General features: G+C 43.3%; 1 protein-coding gene across 10 annotated transcripts in view; it reads left to right on the plus strand.

The window, feature by feature from the left end:
* LOC121288670 (trinucleotide repeat-containing gene 6A protein-like) overlaps positions 1-13,796 on the plus strand; it is a 184,802-nt gene that overhangs the window by 66,213 nt on the left and 104,793 nt on the right. For all 10 annotated transcript variants that reach the window (XR_005945407.1, XR_005945408.1, XM_041207375.1 and 7 more), the window contains one exon: positions 12,157-12,480. Coding sequence is in view for 8 of the 10 variants with exons in the window: in XM_041207375.1 (XP_041063309.1) it covers positions 12,157-12,480 (324 nt within the window). In the remaining 2 variants the exon portion in view is untranslated. The remainder of the gene's footprint in view (positions 1-12,156; positions 12,481-13,796) is intronic.

The following is a 13,796-nucleotide window of genomic DNA, read 5'->3' on the forward strand; positions in this document are numbered from 1 at the left end:
ATGTCTTCCTTGTGGGCAATTAGGGCACAGTCATTTGCATTCAGAAGCTCTTGATTACTGCCTCTGACTTTGGTGGAGGCACATAGCCTGGAGAGCTTGAAGAGTTTCTCTGAATGGGATCGAATGTGATATTTGCAGGCATGATTCTGGTGGCTTCCTGAAGCATTGCAGCAAAGAAGAGATTGAAGAGTCAAGGCGGGGGTGGGTGCTGCATGGATGGAGGCAAGGCGCATTTTTGATTTATGCTGCTGGTTACTGCGAAGGAACCTGTCATCTTACAGTAAGCACAAATACGTTCAACCATACCATCATGCAGTAGGTGCAGGATTTTGACAAATTGTTTACATATATCACATAGGATAGACAGCACAGAAACGGGCTATTCGGCCTAAACAATCCATGTCTGCATTTATGCTACACTTGAGCCTCCTCTCATCTTTCCTCATCTAAATCAATCATCATACCCCTCAATTCTCTTCTCCCTCAAATGCTTGTCTAGCTTCCCCTTAAATGCATCTATACTATTCACTTCAACCAGGTCCTATGGTAGCAAGTTCCATATTCTGACCACTCTTTGAGTGAAGAAGTTTCTTCTTGGATTCAAAATTGGCTTAGTTGTAAGAGACAGGTGATGACAGAAGGATGCTTTAGTGACTGGAAGCCAGTATCCAGCGGCGTGCCACAGAGATCTGTGCTGGGTCCCCTATTATTCGCCATTTATATAAACAACATAGATGACTATGTGGGAGGGAGGATTAGGTTGCGGATGACGCAAAGATTGGCCGGGTGGTTAACAATGAGATTGAGTATCTTGGGCTACAGGAAGGTATAGATGGGATGGTCAAATGGGCAGATAAGTGGCAGATGGAATTTAACCCTGAAAAGCGTGAGGTGATACACTTTGGAAGGAGTAATTTGACAAGGAAGTATTCAGTGAACGGCATGACACTAGGAAGTTCTGAGGAACAAAGGGACCTTGGCGTGTGTGTCCATAGATCTCTGAAGGCGGAGGGGCATGTTAGTGGGATGGTGAAAAAGGCATATGGGACACTTGCCTTTATCAATCGAGGCATAGATTACAAAAGTAGGGAGGTCATGTTGGAGTTGGATAGAACCTTGGTGAGGCCACAGCTGGAGTTATGAGTGCAGTTTTGGTCGCCACATTATAGGAAGGATGTGATTGTGCTGGAGGGGGTGCAGAGGAGATTCACCAGGATGTTGCCTGGGATGACACATTTCAGTTATGAAGAGAGGTTGGATGCACTTGGGTTGTTTTGGTTGGAGCAGAGAAGACTGAGGGGGCTACCTGATTTGAGATGTACAAGATTAGAGGGGCATGGACAGGATGGATACGGAGCGGCTGTTCCCCTTAGTTGAAAGGTCAGTCACAAGGGAGCATAAGTTCAAGGTGAGAAGCAGGAGATTTAGGGGGGATGTGAGGAAAAACTTTTTTACCCAGAGGGTGGTGACGGTCTGGAATGCACTGCCTGGGAGGGTGGAGGAGGTGGGTTGCCTCACATCCTTTAAAAAGTACCTGGATGAGCACTTGGCAGGTCATAACATTCAAGGCTATGGGCCAAGTGCTGATAAATGGTATTAGGTAGGTAGGTCAGGTGTTTCTCAAGTGTCGGTGAAGACTTGATGGGCCGAAGGGCCTCTTCTGCACTGTGAGATTCTGAATTTGTAAATCAAAAGCAAGTTAGTGTGGATACTAGAGGTTTGAAATAAAAACAAAGTGCTGGAAAAACTTGGGTCTGGCAGCCACAGATGCTGCCAAACCTGCTGAAGTTTTCCAGCGTTTTCTGTTATTTCTTCTGAATTCCTATTGGATTTCTTGGTGACTCTCTTCCCCACAAGAGGAAACATTCTCTCTATCTGCTCTACCAAAACTATTCATACCACTTTTAAGTTTACTCCTCAGCCATTTTTACGGGATTATTATGGGGCTATTTCTCAAAGCCCTTTTGAAAATCCAGATAAGTTATTTCTACTGTTATTATTGTCCACTCTATAACTTCCTTTAAATAAAATCAATAAAGTTCATCAAGCAAAATTTTTCCTTTTGAAATCCATGTTGACTATTTATTATTATTAATTTCTAGATGTTCTTCTATTCTCTCCTTTAGTAAGGATTCTATTATTTTTCCTACCATTGACGTTAAACTGGTCTATAATTCCCTGTCCCCCTTGGAATAGGAATTAGAGTCATAGGGGTCTACAGCACAGAAGAAGGCCCATCGAGTCTGCGCTGGTCAAACAAGAACCTAACTATTCTAATCCCATTTTCCAGCATTGGGCCTATAGCCTTGTATGCTATGGCATCGCAAGTACGCATCCAAATACTTAAGTGTTATGAGGGGTTCTGCCTCTACCACCCTTTCAAGCGGTGAGTTCCAGATTCCACCACCCTCTGGGTGAAAAAGCTCATCCTCACATCCCCTCTAAACCTCCTGCCCCTTACCTTCAATCTATGCCCACTGATTATTGATCCCTCCACCAAGGGGAAAAGTTCCTTCCTGTCTACCCTATCTATGCCCCTCATAATTTTATACACCTCAATCATGTCCCCCCTCAATCTCCTCTACTCCAGGGAAAATAACCCCAGTTTATCCAATCTCTCCTCATAATTAAAACATTCCAGCCCAGGCAACATCCTGGTAAATCTCCTCTGCACTCTCTCTAGTGCAATCATATCCTTCCTATAAAGCAGATTCCAGAACTGCATGCAACATTCTAGCTGTGGCCTAACCAGCATTTTATACAGTTCCGACTTTAACTATCTGCCAGTCTGTGGCACTGCACCCTTTTCTTTTAAATATTTTCAGTGACTTATGAAGACAAATACAGCAGGAAATTGGGATGCAACAGAGTCTAACACACAGCAGCACAGGCGAATATTTCACCATTTAGTCTGTTTTTGTTGCTTGAGGAATTAATGTTGGCCAAGAAAGAAGAAGAATACCCTCCTACTCTTTCAGTAGTCTTCCTACTCTCCCCGTTCCTTTTCCTCTTGGTTATTGATTTCATCATGAAGTCAGCGATGGCGGCTGCAAACTTTCGCATCCCGTGGCAACACCACCGGTTGACAGACCTGGATTTTGCAGATGACATCTCGTTGCTGGCCGATGAATTGCGCATGTGCACTCCAAGACATAACCACCAGTCTTCAGAGTAGATGCGCCAAGGTTGCTCTACACATCAGCTGCGAGAAGACCAAGGCGATGACAAATGGACAACTGCAAGGCCTGCCCATCACCGTCGGGTGACAGGACATTGAGGACGTGACCATTTCCCGTCCCTAGGAAGCAACATTTCCAGGGAGGGCCATGTAGAGATTGATGTCCAAACAAAAATTTGGCAAAGCAGCATCGTCTTCCAGTGGCTCCACGATATCTGGGCAGCCAAACCATCAGCACTGCTATGAAGCTACTGTTCTGCATGTCCATAGTAGTATCAACTGCAACCTATGCCAGCAAGACATGGAAGGGGTGTCACATAAGTTGGATGGCTTTTATCAGTGCTGCCTGCATAAGATCCTGAGCATCACATGGAGAGAGAGTACCACCAATGAAGAAGCACTACAGAGGACCAGTCAGAGGTGCCTGCAGGATATCATGATAGAGAGATGATTGAGGCTTGCAGGACATGTATTTTGCCTGCTGGACTTAGACCCCACCAGAGTGTCAGTGGAATGGGCACCCCAGATGGAAAAAGTTGTTGGGGCTGGTCAAAGAAGACCTAACAAAGAACATTTATGGAGGACCTTAAAGAATAGGACACCATCTGGGCTGGAGCAAGAGAGATTGCGATGGACAGGGACTAGTGGTGGAGTCTTGCTACCCATTGTCCTGCGTGGCAATTAAGCCTGTCTTCCAGTAGTGTTGTGGAATCTTTTTACTTTCACCTGAGCAGGTAGGCAGGACCTTGGTTCAACATGTCATCTCTTGGACAATACAGCATTCCGAATACTGCAATGGAGTATCAAACTATATAATGTGCGCAAGAACTGAGATGGTTCTGTGTTGCCCAGTCAGTGAGTAAAAGTGGAAGGGGTTTGTAATGGTCTGGGAAGCCAGCTTACAGGAAATCCCAGAAACCAAAGTCCATTTAATATTGTTACAGGTGACTGTTGATTTAATTGTCTTCAGTGCATAATAGGTTGCTTCTGGGTGTTGGCACTTGCTGTGATTGTAAGTCATCTTTGACCTCACTTCACTACTCTTCACCCTTAGCATTTTTCTGCTTGTCTTCTCCAACTTTTGTCTTCCTGAAGGTGTTAAACTTCATCACCTGGAAAAGATTTTAGTGTGCATCCCAACATAACTCCTAAACCCATTATCTAACTGTAGAGGATATCATGTCCAAGTCCCATCCTGTCCATTTCAGACTTCTACAGGTGATTTCCAGAGGCGTCACTCCAGAGTGATCTGGAGTGGGAATCCTGGCTTGGCTGACGTCTCTAAACGGAAGTGCAATGGCCAGTTGTAGCACCATTATTACTTCTGAACTGTGATCTGCTAACTCAGCACAGACTGGAGACCAAACTTGGAACAGTGGAACTAATCCTTCAATTCATAACTGTTACATTAAAAACATGGCTGGGCAATCACATTCTTGTTTAGCAGTGAAGTTGTAGCACCTGAACACAGTTTTCATTACAAGCAGTGTATTGTGAGCATGTCTTGTGACTATTTCTGTATGTACCTCAAACATTGCAAATTGTGTTGGTGTTCTTATTTACGCTAGCTGGTCAGTAACAATATAAAACTAGGAAAGTGAACAGTAAAATACTGTTTGCTAGAAGGTAACAAAGGTAATGGTGTGTATTAAAAATTTGCCCAGGTTCCTTTATGTGCTGCAAGGATAAGTCTTGTGATCTTCTATAAAGAGGGTAGATCCTTTGTTAGTGCTGTCCAGTGATAATGCGGAGCCTCAAGGACTGTAAAGGCATTACCTTGAATATGATGTCTAGAAAACTTTAAATATCAGATATGGAATTTTGCATTTTATTCTTTCATGGGATATGAGCAGGGCTGGTCAGTCCAGCATTTGTTGCCCATCATTAATTGCCCTTGAGAGTATGGTGAACAGCAGGGAGTCCATCTGGTTTAGGTACACCTGTGTTGTTAGGAGGCAAGTTCCAGGTTTCTGACCCAGTGACATCGAAGGAACAGTGATAAAGTTCCAAGTCCGGATGGTGTGGGGCTTGGAGGGGAGCTTGAAGGTAATGGTGTTCTGCCCTTGTCCTTCTAGGGTGGTATAGGTTGCAAGCTTGTACGGTGCTGTCAAAAGAGGCTTGGCAAGTTGCTGAACTGTGCACTGGTGGAGAGAGTGAACTATTATGGTGGGGCCCCAGTCAAGTGAGCTGCTTTGTACTGGATAGTGTGAAGCTTCTTCAGTGTTATTGAAGTTGCACTCATCCAGGCAAGTGGTGAGCATTCCATCACACTCCTGACGGGTGCCTTGTTGATAGTGGACAGGCTTTAGGGACTTAGGAAGTGAGTTACTTACTGCAGAATTCCCAGCCTCTGACAACCTCTTGTAGCCACAGTACTTGTATGGGTGATCCCATTCAGTTTCTAGTCAACGGTGACCCTCAGGATGTTGATGATGAGGGATTTGGTGGCGATAATGCCATTGAATGTCATGAGGAGATGTTTGGATTTTCTCTCATTGGAGATGGTCATTGCTTGGCAGTTATGTGGCACGAATGTTAGTTGCCACATATCAGCCCACCAGGTATTGAACACTCTGCAATCATCAGCGAACATCTCCATTTCTAACCTTATGATGAAGAGATGGTCCCTGATGAAGCAGCTGAAGATGTTTGGCCTCCAACATCATAACCATCTTCCTTTGTGCTAGGCATTACTCCCACAGTGGAACATTTCGCCTGTTTCCATTGAATTCAATTTTGCAAGGGCTCCTCAATGCCATGCACATGGTTAAATGCTGCCATCATGTCAAGGCTGTTACTCTCACCTCCCCTCTTGTATTCAGCTCTTTTGACCATGTTTGGGCCTAGGCTGTAATGAGGTCAGGAACTGAGTAGTCGTGTTGGAACCCAAACTGGGCATTGGTGAGCAGGTTATTGTTGAATAAGTGTCACAAGAACACGAGATAAGAGCAGGAATAGACCATATGGCCCGTTGAGCCTGCTCTGCCATTAAGGTCATGGCTAATCTTGAGGGAATTATCAATGCCACCTCCCATCACTTTGCTGATGATTGAGGGTTGAATGGTGGGGTGGTAATTGGACAGATTTATTTGACCTTTTCATGTTTAGGCCATATTTGGGCAATTTTCCACATTGTCAGGTAGATGCCAGAGCTGCTTGATTTGGAGTGTGGCTAATTCTGGAACACAAGTCTTCAGTACTTCTGGGATGTTGTCAGAGCCAATAGCCTTTACTGTATCCAGTGCCTTCAGCCATTTCTTGATATCACAAGGAGTGAATTGAATTGCTAAAGACTGACTTCTGTGATGTTGAGGACCACAGAGGAGGCTGGGTTGTATTATCCAGTCGGCACTTGTGGCTGAAGATGGTTTCAAATGCTTCCCCATCATTGAGGATGGGAATGTTTATGGAAATTCCTCCTCCAGTTGGTTGTTTAATTGTCCCCCAACATTCACGACTGGATATGGCAGGACTGCAGAGCTTTGATCTGACCTGTTGGTTGTACGATCGCTTAGCTCTGTTTATTGCGTACTGCTTCGACTGTTTAACATGCATGTGGTCCTGTGTTGTCGCTTCATAAGTTGGCAACTCATTTTTAAGGTTTGCCTGCCACTGGTCCTGGCATACCCTCCAGCTCTCCTCATTGAACCAGCGTTGATCCCCTGGCTTATGGCTGTGGTAGAATGAGTGATATGCTGTGCCATGAGGTCATAGATTGTGATTTAATGCAATTCTGCTGATGGCCCACAGCCGTCGTGGATGCCTGGTTTTAGCTGCCATATCTGTTCTGAATCTATCACATTTAACATGTTGATAGCACCACACAACACAATTGACAATACCCTCCGTGTGAAGATGAAACTTTGTGTCTCCACAAGGACTGTGCAGTGGTCACTCTTATTAATGCTGCCATGGCCTGATGCATTTGTGGCAGGTAGGCTGGTGAGAACGAGGTCAAGTAAGTTTACCCCTTGGTTCCTTTACCACCTGCTGCAGGCTCAGTCCAGGTATATGTCCTTCAGGGCTCAGTCAATAGCGGTGCTACCAAGCAACTCTTAGTGATGGATATTGAAGCCCTTGCTCATAGTATATCCTGTGTCTTTGCTACCCTCGGTGCTTCTTTCAGGCGATGTTCAGCATGGAGCAGTAAGATAGTAAGAAATAGGAGGGGAGGCGGTGGCATAGTGGTATTGTCATTGGACTAGTATTCCAGAGACTTGGGGTAACACTCTAGAGACCGGGGTTCGAATCCCACCATGGCAGATGGTGAAATTTGAATTCAATAAAAATTAAAAGTCTTATGATCTAACCATGAAACCATTGCCGATTGTTGCAAAAACCCATCTGGTTCACTAATGTTGGATGTCAGATTTAATGATGTCAGATTTCCTGAAATCTGTCCTACATGTGACCCCCAGCCCTAGCCAGCGATGCCCACATCCCAGGAAAGAATAAGGAATGAATAAGCCTGCTCCACCGTGCAATAAGATTGGCCTTATTCCACTTTTCCTACCTGTCCCAAAGTGTTACTTTTACAGGGCGGCACTCCCTCAGTACCTCCCTTTTTCCAACGGAGACACTCTCCCCCACCCTGTGCAGTGTTCCTTCAGTACCGTCTTCATAGTGTCCAGAGTCAATGTTGAGAGCCCCCAGGACAACCCCCTTTTCACTGTATACCACTGTGCTGGCACCTCTGGTGGTTCTGTCCTGTCGGTGGGACATGACATACCCAGGAATGGTGATGGAGGGATCAGGGACATTGGCTGTAAGGTATGATTTGGTAACTATATGACTGTTGGATTGTTGTTTGACTAGCCTGTGGGACAGCTTTCCCAATTTTGGCAAAGTCCCCAGATGTTGGTAGGAGGATTTTGCAGTGTCAGTTTATTTCGATAGTTCAATATTATTTTATCCCATTCGTAATATAATGAAAATTAGGTTATGGGACAGGTATTGCTAGATGTTAAAGTCCTTCAGTGCTCATATGGTGCTGTTGTAGGATTGCCTTTCTCTTGTTCTACCATTTCTTGTATGCATTTCTTTTCCTGCACCCCACCTGCCCCAGAGAGATTGACTCCTTCCTTAGTCACCTGGCCTTTTCCAGCAGCTTTCCCAGGTGTCCTTTCTTCATGTTTGCAAGCAATCAACCAGTACACAAAATCACAGCCACCCATCCTCACCTGCCATTCACAAATAAACATTTAAACAAGGGCCGGTGAATAGTGATCAGAAGCTGACTTTTACAGCATGTCTGAGGTTAGTTGTAGCACCACTACTGTTGGCATGGCTGAGGTTTGTTAGCTCAGTATGAACTGATGATTTAACCTGGGACTTTCCAGTTAACTCATTGAATGAATTCTGTGAGCCCCTCTCCTCCTCCTCTGCGCCTGTGGTGCATGCAGTTCTTCCTTAGGTAATGATGAATTTACAGACAACTGTCACTTGGATGTTTTGAAGCTGGAAGAACAGTACTGGGAGACATCAGAATTTCATCCAGACTTGATTATTAAGTGAACTTCAAGTTGTTAGTTGAGTCTAATTTATTATATTCTGAATTGAATTAATACTGCAAAGCGTTAATGTGAATATTGTTTGAAGATGCGAAAGCAAGGATTCAAGCTCCAGTCAGATTCTGAATAAATATGCTTTAAAAATCATCTGTATAACTGATTCAGCAGTGGTGATTCAGCACCACTACAAACTAATCTTGGTTGTAGTGGTTCCTGTTGTTCTTGGGATCTTGTGATATTTGGCTATTATTGTGAGAACTATTAATATTCAAAAACAGTCCTTGCTTCAAGCCAACCCATTGTAAGTCGTTTCATTTTAACATTGTTTTTAACAGGGCCAGTACTTGCATTTAGCGTTATGGATTCGCAATAATGTTGTTTTGCAGTGGGTGTAAATTGGGGTCATGTTACCCAGTTGGCACCATTTTGGAGTGGCCTCTCCCACTCCATGACCCGCCACTGGCTGAACCTCCTGCTCGTCACCGCTTCAGCTTACCTCTGGATCTTGCAGCTTGATGCTGTTGATACTCAGGTTGCTTCCTGCTGCTCATCTCCTGAGCCCTTACTGATACTTAGGGTTGAGGGGGGAAGAAGCAGCAAGCGGGGGTTGTCGGTGGCAGCGAGCAGGAGGGTCAGGGAGCATAGTTGGCAACAGGTGGGAGGGTCGACAGCGGCGGGCTGGGGCGCATGATTGGTTGCGGGCTTGGTGGGGGTGTGCATGGAGAAAATGTTAGCATGTTTATTTTATATTTTTAAAGTTACTTAGCTTATGAATATGCTAATTTAGCAATGTAAAGTACTTAAGCTTACAGGGTGTTAGTGTTTTAATTTTCTCCCTGACGGAAAAGGTCCTAACTGAAGCTTATTGGTTGTAATGGGAAAACCTGGTTTGCTTAACTTTTTTTCATTTAAAGTTGCACTTTTCAGGAATGCAGCTACAATGTTAAACAAAGAATTAGTGTGTTTAGTTATCTAAACTCAATCAGGACAGCATTCCTCCCTCATCAAACACTGCTGAAACCCCTTGTCAGTTGTTAGTGGGATCCTGCTGTGTCCAAAATGGCTGCTGCATTTGTCTGCACAAGTCACTGCGCTTATAGATAATTTGCAGTGAAGTGCTTTGAGACATTTCTGTGATGTGGTAATGCCCTATTGGATGCAAAATCTTTGTATTAAGAAAATGGCATAAAGCCTGACTAAAAAAATTATACATCACCTTATAAGTGCATCATCTTTGGTTATGCCAGTTTAGCTGCGTTGCTGTTAGTAAATAATTGATTTCTGTATCCTAGTAACAGTTGTGCTGAATCTGTATTTCTTCCCTGCAGCAACTGAATTGTCTGTTCAATTTTAATATTTAAAGTATGTTTGACAGCTGACCTCCAGACATATTTTGAAAACTCTAGTTACTGTGAAGTTCAGTCTTCATATATTACCAAGAATTTATTTATGTGCACAATTTTTCAAAAGCATTTGAGCTTGATTCATCTACTCAATTGTAATGAAGATGTATTTGTTCCTAGCCAAGCCTTCAGATTCAAAGATATTGCTACTGTTAGCTGGCTTGCATAGTTGAACATTTGTGTAGCAAACACAAGATACATTAATGTTTAGATATGTAGCATTCGCTCTGACACTGATCTTCAAAGTTTATAACCTAGAATGCAACAGAAAGTAAGTGTCTGCAATGCAGTGGTGGGGTGGGGGGCTTGCGGCGGGTGGTGGGGAGGGGAGGGCAAATGGGGTGGCCCTTGGAATTTGGAAATGTACAGTAAAACTAATGAGCTAAGGGAGCTACATGAACCCATCCAGCTTAATATTCCACACAACCATATTAGCACAGACACTGCTCACAAATTCAATCAAAATAATAAGAGCCCAGCTAACTAAGAGGATGCAGTTTAGAATTTTTGGCAGGAAGAGAGCACGACTAAGGTGTATTGTTTGGAGGACAATCCAGCAGTTTGCTTCAGAAGAATTCAGGTAATCAGATGTGCAGTATTGTGAGCGTCCACTGAGCTGTCTGCTTTCAACCGCCATGTGCATGGACAGCTCTTCTGCCTGCCTCTTGTCAGTACTCACTCAGCTGTGAAATAACAGAAAATTAGGTCAGCACCGTGCCAACCCTGCTTTGGGTTGGTGGGGGTCAGGGGCAAGGTTGGCTTCTTTTACTCTGGACTAAATACCTATTTTCTGTGTCCTTGAAAATGATGTTGAGGTTTGTAGCTGCTTCTCTTTTGCATTGAGCTCTAATAATGTGACAATTTTATGTACTATAGCCATAGCACTCCAATATAATTCTGTATGAAGCTTATAACAAGTTTGTTTTCATCTGCAGTATTTTGCTGGGTGGGGGTGGTGGTGTCTACAGAAGGATTTTCTTCTCAGCCTTTTATATAAGGTGGTTGAAGACAATGGAATAATGCCGAGCCTTCCATGATTTCAGTAGTTTAGTGTGTGTGATGTTGGCTATATGGACTGGGAATGTGAGCATTGCTGATCAATGTTCAACGGGCCTTGTCCGTTTCTACTCCAGGTGGTTAATAAGAACGGTAATGGATATGCATTTTTACTGTGGTCAGAAGTTTGTCTTTTGTGTATGTTGTGGAATGCAGTAATTTTGTGTAACATTTTGTTACATGAGCCACGCAGAATGTTGCATGGGAACAGCCTCCATCACATATATTGCCTGATATACATTTACTATCTGTGTATATTTGGTTGAATACTATACTGAGCTCTAGGTTAAATTCCATCTCTGAAAATGTTGTCAGGGTTCCTAATTTGGCAAATAATGTTTTAAAGGCATTAAGATGCAATGGTGAAACTCATTTGGAATCTGCAGAGATCCAACCAATAAAAATAGTTTGGCAAAGGCTACTGTTCCTGGGTTTTACACATTGAAAGAACGTTACACCTTACGCATTGCAAGAGACACTTGGCGTGCTTTACCAACAGACTCCAGGAGAATTTTTCTGTTCGGCCTTCTCTTCATTCAGTATAATTGAGTATTTGCTCCTTATTTAAGCGACACTGCAGCTCAGTACTTAGATTGACATTAACTGCACGAGCTCCCACATGGGGCTCCAAATTAACCAACTGTATTCAGGCTAGCCTGGTATGAATATTCTTGTAAATTATGTTTGAATTCTTTAAGGTACTTAAGATTTCACTCTGCACTTGTACACCCCATTTCTTTCCTGGAAACTTGCTCAGTTCTTTTCCTGGTAAAGCACCTCAGTGAAAGGAAGCTCTGGAATTTTGCTATCCACTGCTGTATTTAACAGAAATTTGGATATGAAATTAACCAGATTGAGGTGTTCTGTTCTCTTCCCCCACTCCCCCACTTCCTTGCAAAAAACACCCCTTTCATGTTCACCAGTGTTCATTGATGCAGTGAATGTTCAATAAACTGTCCATGCAGTAATACTAACTGATCATTTTTTTCCCCCCCCTCCCCCCATCAAGTGCCAGAACCAACCAAGACCAGTCAAAGCCAGCCTCAGCCTGCCAACCCTAACAGCGGCACTTCCATAACTACCAGCAACAATAGCAATGCCAAGCGGGTCCCATCCAACACTCAGCAGCAAGCCTTGTCTCGATATCCACCTCGTGAAGTACCGCCACGCTTTCGACACCAGGAGCAAAAGCAACTGCTGAAAAGGGGCCAGCAGCTACCATCAGCATCTGGGACCGCAACACCAGTACTGACCAGCCTGTCTGGAGGCAGTGCTGTTACTCTGCAGCCATTGACCAACGGGCAGCTGCAATACAGCAGCAAAATTCAGCCAGGTAACTGCCTCTGCAGAATGTAAATAAGGCTAAGAAATACTTCTTCACTTAAAATGATAAAATTTCATTCTGATATTACACCAGATCTGCACAGTTGCAGTAACTTGACTATACATTCTTATTATTGTTTTAGCACTGATCACCACCTAATCACTATACTGAGAATAATGGCAGTGACTGTAGTATGAGGTTTAGTTAAGGGTTTGATTTCGACCTTCTGGGAAAGGATCAATTAACTGTGCATCTTTTTTGTATTCCTTATGAATGTTTTGGAATTGTTTTGGAATACAGCTGCCTTCAGATAAGAATTCTGTTAGCTGGGTTTGTTGCTGCCAATGTACTTGCTCAGTTATCTGAATTCTCTAACCATGAGTGTGGCGACGTTTATGCTAACATCTGGAAAATTCACCTGAAGAGACAAGTGGTTGTAATGCTAGACTCTGGCACTAATTTAAGTGCATATGCATTAAACTATTCTGCAGATGCACCCTAAATTTTATAGGGTTCCTACTCTGTCATAACGCACTTGGGTATCAGTACATTTTGCTGCTATGTATTTTACTTTGTTCTTTTGTTCTTGTACTCCCTCCCAATCATGGGGTGTAGTCTTCCTGGCCAGATAGCACAAATGAAGGGATCATTTCAAACTGTCTTTAATAATGATGAACCCGTATAAATTGAGGGATCCTATTGTGAAAATGCTCAATCTAATTGCTGGCGATTATAGCTACTTTAAGCTCCTGCGATTTAAATTTTTTTAAAATTTCGGGTGTGTTATTTAATAGATACTCAACAAATCCTTTTCTAATTTTTAGATATTTTAATATGTGATTAATGCCATCCTGATATACATAAAATAGTTACATCAAAAAAGAGGCCATTTGGCCCATTGAGTCCATGCTTGGTCTCTTGCAAGTACAATTTAGCTAGTCCCACACCCTGCCCTTTTCTGTAGGTCCCACTCCCTTCAGTGCTTATCCAGTTCCCTTTTATAAAATCATGATTAAAAATTTGCCAAGAAGACTTGCACAATTATATTTCAGCACCAACCATGTATTCTCACGCTAAAAAGTTCTCTGTTTATATATTGTAGGTCAGTTTCCATGGGTGATGCACACACCCACTTGTAACTCTATGACCATTGTACTTTGCCCACTGTTTCCCTCTAAGTGGCAACCAAGACATGGCTGCCTCCAGCAGGCATAATTTTGTTAATATTGCCATTGACAGAAGCTGTATACTTTCTGAAAGTGATAATATTTTGCCATTGTCAGCCAGCTGATCACTTTTGCTTTGCCGAACCTTTACTAGCTCTT

Source organism: Carcharodon carcharias, chromosome 15 (assembly GCF_017639515.1).
Source record: "Carcharodon carcharias isolate sCarCar2 chromosome 15, sCarCar2.pri, whole genome shotgun sequence".
Lineage (NCBI taxonomy): Eukaryota > Metazoa > Chordata > Chondrichthyes > Lamniformes > Lamnidae > Carcharodon > Carcharodon carcharias.